This window comes from Streptopelia decaocto (assembly GCF_964273445.1).
Source record: "Streptopelia decaocto genome assembly, chromosome: 11".
NCBI lineage: Eukaryota > Metazoa > Chordata > Aves > Columbiformes > Columbidae > Streptopelia > Streptopelia decaocto.
This window is the reverse complement of record NC_138666.1, coordinates 12084212-12089557: the sequence shown is the minus strand read 5'-3', so window position 1 is coordinate 12089557 and position 5346 is coordinate 12084212. Positions and strand designations below refer to the sequence as shown.

Sequence of the window (5346 nt, the reverse complement as noted above, 5' to 3'; positions counted from 1 at the left end):
CTGGTTATGGAGGACGTCCTGTGCCCGCCTGAGCGAGGCTGGGGAGTGCCGACATTGGAGGCGCCTGGTCAAAGAGCTGAGGCGGGGCTGTGTGTAAGTGATGTGGGTTGTGCTGGGGCTCCATGGCAACCACAATATTTGGGTGCTGTTTCAACCCTCAGCACCCTTGGAGCCTAATGTGTGGTCAGGCTTCAGGCCAGGGAAGCCAGGCAGCCATGGTGGGCAGCACTGGCATGTGGCTGGCTGCCCCCAGGGTCACTCCAAGGGTGTCCCACTGGGCCATGCAGAGGGGACAAGCACTTGCCGTGGTGGCCGTCACACCAGGACAGATGGCATTTGTACCCATAGCCCAAGCAGAGACCATTGGTCCCTAGTGTCACCTATCAAGAGGGACTGGTTCATCTATGGGAGGGCACACTGGCTGTGTGGGGCAGGGGACAGGGCTTTGGGGCAGAGCACAGGGGAGATGCCAGAGGGAAGCCTGGGGTGGCAGAGTGGTGGAGAGACCTTGTGGGGTGATGGAGAGCCCTTGTCAGCTGGAGAAAAGACCTTGTGGGGTGATGGTGGAGCCTTGTGGGGTGATGGAGAGACCTTGTGGCATGCCGATGGGGCCGTGTGGGGTGATGGAGAGGCTTCGTGGGGTGGTGGAAGGCACCCCAGAGGTGGTTGCATGGCTGCTGCCCGGGCTCCGCATCCCCGCCCCGAGAGCGCTCCCCGGCCGTGCTGCGGCCTGGGGGAGGCGGGAGGGGGCGGCCCGGAGCCCGGTGCGGGTGCGGCCCGCGGCCCCTCCCGTCGCCATGGCGGCGCCTTAAACAGGCAGCGGCGGCCGCCCCCCCCGCCTCAGAGCGCGGCGCCGGGAGGTGAGTGACCGGGAGAGCGAGCGCGGCCGCGGCGGAGCCGGGACCCCCCGGTCCCGGGGCGCGGCGGCAGCGGGACCCCCCGGGACCCCGGCTCCGGCAGCTGCCCGTCCCGGGGCTGGTGCGCGGGAGTAGTGGGGGACTGAGCGGCGGAGCGGGTCGGGGGGTCCCGCTAACCTGATACCCCCAAGCACGGGCGGCGAGCTCCAGGTGGGAAGGTCCCAGCTCCGCTGTGCGGGGCCGTGCGGTGCGGTGCGGCTTCTCAGGGGCTCGGGGCGGCGGGTACCCCGCGGGAGCCCGGGGACAGGCGGGAACCAGCGGCTGCCGTGTCCCGCCTCCCCGCTCCTCCCTAGCGACGGTCGCCAGGCAACACTGCTCCTCCCTAGCGACAGTCGCCAGGCAACACTGCTCCTCCCTAGCGACGGTCGCCCGGCAGCACAAGGGCTGGCGGCGCAGCAGCCGAGCCCTCTGCTCCTTTGTGCCCCTTTCTGCCTCCCGCCAAGGCCCTGTGGGGGTCCATCCCGCTCCCTGCGCCTGGGCACTGGCGAGGTACCCGCTCTGTGCCTTGGGGTGCTGGAGCCACAGCTGGGTACTGCTGCGCCCGGTCCTGGCTGAGATGCTGTGGGTGCTCAGCACGTGGCAAGGGATGCTGAGCTGGCAGGGTGAGGCTGGCAAGACGACGGCGGGGCGGGGAGCTGGGGCGGGACAGCGGCCACAGCTCTGAGTGGGAACACAGAGGTCCATCTGCAACTGGGCACCCCAGTGCCACAGGCTGCAGGGCACTGTGTTTGACCCAGCTTTGTGGGGCACGTTGCAGAGTTGGGGTGCTGCCAGATCCATGCAGGAGGATGCAGCTGTTGGCAGATCAGGGGAGAGTTAGCTGGAGGCAGGCAGTAGTGCCATTTCTCATCATCGGCGAGCACAAGGAAGGCGGCTGCATTGCGTCATTCCTGGAGAGTGCTCCCGAGGGGACAGGCTGATGCGCTCACTCCTCGCCAGCCCCTGGAGCCGACAGCCTCACCGCTGACAGCTCTCAATTGGAACCTACATCCCCTAAGACACGTCTCTGCTGTTGGCCTTGGGGCTTGTCCGAGGCTGCCGCCAGCTCCCACCCCACAACGCCCCGCTCCTGCTGCGGTCCCTCCGCCCTCGCCAGCCTTTTTCCTCCTCCTCCTGCCCTCGCAGAGCAACTGAGCTCTGCCGGTGCTGCCAGCCAGAGCCTGGGTGGTAACAAACCCCTCTGCACCTTGTCCTGCAGCCCCATGGCCGGGAGCGCTGAGATGGCATCCCTGGAGGAGAGCTTCCGCAAATTCGCTATCTATGGCGACACCAAGGCTACGGGGCAAGAAATGAATGGGAAGAACTGGGCCAAGCTGTGCAAAGACTGCAAAGTCACTGACGGCAAAAGCGTCACCAGCACCGACGTGGACATTGTCTTCTCCAAGGTGAAGTAAGTGACTCAGCTTTTTGGGGCCTCCAGCCACTCAGAGGCTGGGGATGCTCTTGCGGCATGGGCAGGGTGACAGTGCCTGGGTGTGGTGGTCCCAGGGAGGGGTGGTACCCGAGCTGCATGCCCAGGCGATCCATGGTCCCTCCATCATGAGGCAGCAGGTGCTGCCTTGTCGCATCCTGCCTTCAGGGAGTTTGTGTGGCTGCTTCGCAAGACCTGGTAATAAATTAATCCATATCTGGGCGGGAGGAGGTTCAGATTTTGGGGCAGGGGCTGTGCTTCTGCTCCTGCTCCCAGGCATTGTGGTGGGCCTGGCTGGTTCTGCCAGGTTCCTATTTAGCAAGAAGGTGCTGTAGGGAGCAGAGGAAGGTGTCCATGGGTGTCCCATGTGACATGGCACAGCCCATTTCTCGGTCTGGCCAGCCCACACCTGAGCTTGGTGAGAGGTCTAGTCTTTGCTCCTCAGAGGTCACAGGGGCAGCTGAAGGGCTAAAGACACCTGGGGCTGCTTTCAGGGTCCCTGAGGACGTGGTGACACCAAACCTTCTGCACCAGGATGCAGGAGCAAGGATGGGTGGAGAGCCTCCTCCCTACACACCCTCTATCCAGGCATCCCCTTCCTCCCTGGTACAGCTAGGAGGGTCTAAGCATGGGGAGGTTTTTGATGCCTAGGAGAGTGGGTTGCTGTGCTGCCCCAGAGATGAGAACCAGGTACCTGTGGGAGAGATGCTCTGTGCACGCCCTTCCGAATTTGTCCAGATAAGGACTGCTGCCTGTCAGAGGGCAGAGCGTGTGGGACAACCCAGGGAGCCTGAGAGCAGTGGGAATGGATGTGGATGCATGTCCCCTCCTGCCACCAGCACCCACGTCCCATGGCACACCCATGCAGGGACGAGGGTTTGGGCACTGGGGACATTAAGAGCATGTGTCTGGAAAGCTCCTGGAGCTCGTCACCAGTTGTGCCTAGCCTGACCCATTCAGCTGGGAGTGCCCTGGCTGTAGCTGCATTTTGGAGGTGGCTGAGGGGCCCGAGGCTGGTGGAGAACAAAGCCCCATGCAGCTCATCCTGCTGCAGCCCTGTTTGGAGGCACAAGCTGAGGTTGTGCTGATGGCACCCTGGGTTTTGTGCTTGCAGAGGGAAGACAGCCCATGTCATCAACTACGAGGAGTTCAAAAAGGCTCTGGAGGAGCTGGCCCCCAAGAGATTTAAGGATAAGAGCAAAGAGGAGGCGTATGAGGCCATCTGCCAGCTGGTGGCAGGGAAGGAGCCCATTAACGTGGGTGTCACGGTGAGTGAAGGGCGCCTTGGAGCAGGAGGGCGGGGAGGGAGGGAGGACAGAGCTCTGCCTGCAGCTGAGCAGAGACACTTTCCAGGAGATGTCGTGGCCCTGGGTGGGCTGGGGATTGCACAGGTCCAGTGGGCACAGCAGGGTTCTCAGTGGGCAGCAGGAGCTTGTATGGGGCAAAGGATGAAGGGGATGAGGTATGTTCTTGACTCCTGTGTCCCATCTCCCCACTGCAGAAAGCCAAGACAGTGGGGGCCGTGGAGAGGCTGACGGACACCTCCAAGTACACGGGATCCCACAAGGAGCGCTTCGATGAGAGCGGCAAGGGCAAGGGCAAGAGTGGGCGGGAGAACATCGTGGACAACAGTGGCTACGTCAGTGCCTACAAGAATGCGGGCACCTACGATGCTAAAGTGAAAAAGTAGGGACAGGTGCCCATGGCACCCACCGCCCCGGTCCCTGCGCGTCGGCCGTGAGGCCGGTGCTTGCGTCAGCCTTGGGACGTGCCCGTATGACGTGGGACCCGGGGGGCTGCACTGGGGCCAGCCCCAGGCTGGCGGGATGTTGGCCGCCCAGCGCTGATGTGATTGGGAAGTCACTGGGCTGTGTGCTCTGCTGCGGCGCTACGTCTGTCCCTGCCCTGTGCTGTGACACCCCAGCCCCTCCTGTGCCCCCTGTGTTGTCACCCCCGGCCCCCCACCACTGGTAGCACCCACCGTACTAACAGCACTGCTTCTCAGGGCTCCTCTGCCCCACTGGCACCCAGACCTTCCCTACCTCAGCCCTAGCTTTCGGGGCACCCTCCCTAACAGTCCCACCGGGAACAGCAAGCCTGTCTTCCCTGCAGACCTCCCGGGGACCCACTTTAACCCTGCACCAGTTACACCACAGCCACCTTCTGCCTTCCCCACGGGTGCCCTCGCCACGGGGCTGCCCAGCTTTGCTGCTTGCCCACACCGCCGGAGGCTCACACCCTGTGGTGTTGCCGGGATGCTCCCAGCCCAGCCTCGGGATGCACCCTGGGAGAGCTCAGTGTTGCCTGGCTGTCAGCAAAGGTCTCTGACCTGAACCCCCGTGGCCCCCCGCTGCCTTCGCGAAGCCCAAACCAAAGGCTGCTGCAGACCCACGCTGTAACCTGGCTCTGCAATAAAACCCTGTCCGCACTGACGCCCCCGGTCCGGTTGTGTTCTGCGGCACCGAGCAGCCAGCGCCGTCCAGCTGAGCAGTGGGAGGCTGGGCTGGCTGTGCCGCCCCAGGAGAGCCACGCCGTGGGCTCGGCCCTGGCCGCCGGCTGTTTTGGCAGCTCTTGGCTGGCCCCGAGTTGCCTGAGCAACTGCAGGCACACAAACACGAACGCCTGGCTCCCGCTCCTGCTCTGTTTGCAACCAAACACATGAGCTCCTGGTAACGATCCCTGGGAACGGATGGGGCTCTGGGATGGGACGGCGCCTCTGGGATGGGGTGGTTGCTGTTGCGGGTGCTCGGGTGCATAAGGCTGGGTGCAGGTGCTGCCACCACAATCCCAGACACGGGCAGAGCCTGCTGAAGTGCTGCCTGGGTGGCAGAGTCAGGTTTTCCAGCTACATACTCACCTCTGGTGGTTATCTGTTTGGAACCGGGCTCCCTAAGTAACCCACAGGTTATTTGGCAGGTGCCTCAGCCACAGCACCAGCACTGCCCACGCCACGAGGCATGCGCTGGGGTGCACATGTGGCTCGAGTGGGCTCGCTCCCTGCCATTGCACAGCCCTGCA

At 63.9% G+C, this 5346-nt stretch overlaps 1 protein-coding gene across 1 annotated transcript; it reads left to right on the top strand.

The window, feature by feature from the left end:
* The first annotated feature begins 806 nt into the window (after positions 1–806).
* TPPP3 (tubulin polymerization promoting protein family member 3) lies at positions 807–4757 on the top strand. The gene is made up of 4 exons (XM_082063020.1): positions 807–860; positions 2116–2307; positions 3443–3596; positions 3830–4757. The coding sequence occupies exons 2-4, from the start codon at positions 2120–2122 to the stop codon at positions 4016–4018; spliced, it is 531 nt and encodes a 176-aa protein (XP_081919146.1). The 5' UTR covers positions 807–860; positions 2116–2119; the 3' UTR covers positions 4019–4757.
* The last annotated feature ends 589 nt before the right edge of the window (positions 4758–5346 follow it).

Excerpts from the sequence above, each read along its gene's own strand:
- TPPP3 (XM_082063020.1), top strand. The coding sequence starts at position 2,120 with ATGGCCGGGAGCGCTGAGATGGCATCCCTGGAGGAGAGCTTCCGCAAA. Across the intron at positions 2,308-3,442 it reads ATTGTCTTCTCCAAGGTGAA|AGGGAAGACAGCCCATGTCA; the intron begins GTAAGTGACTCA and ends TTGTGCTTGCAG. Across the intron at positions 3,597-3,829 it reads CCATTAACGTGGGTGTCACG|AAAGCCAAGACAGTGGGGGC; the intron begins GTGAGTGAAGGG and ends TCCCCACTGCAG.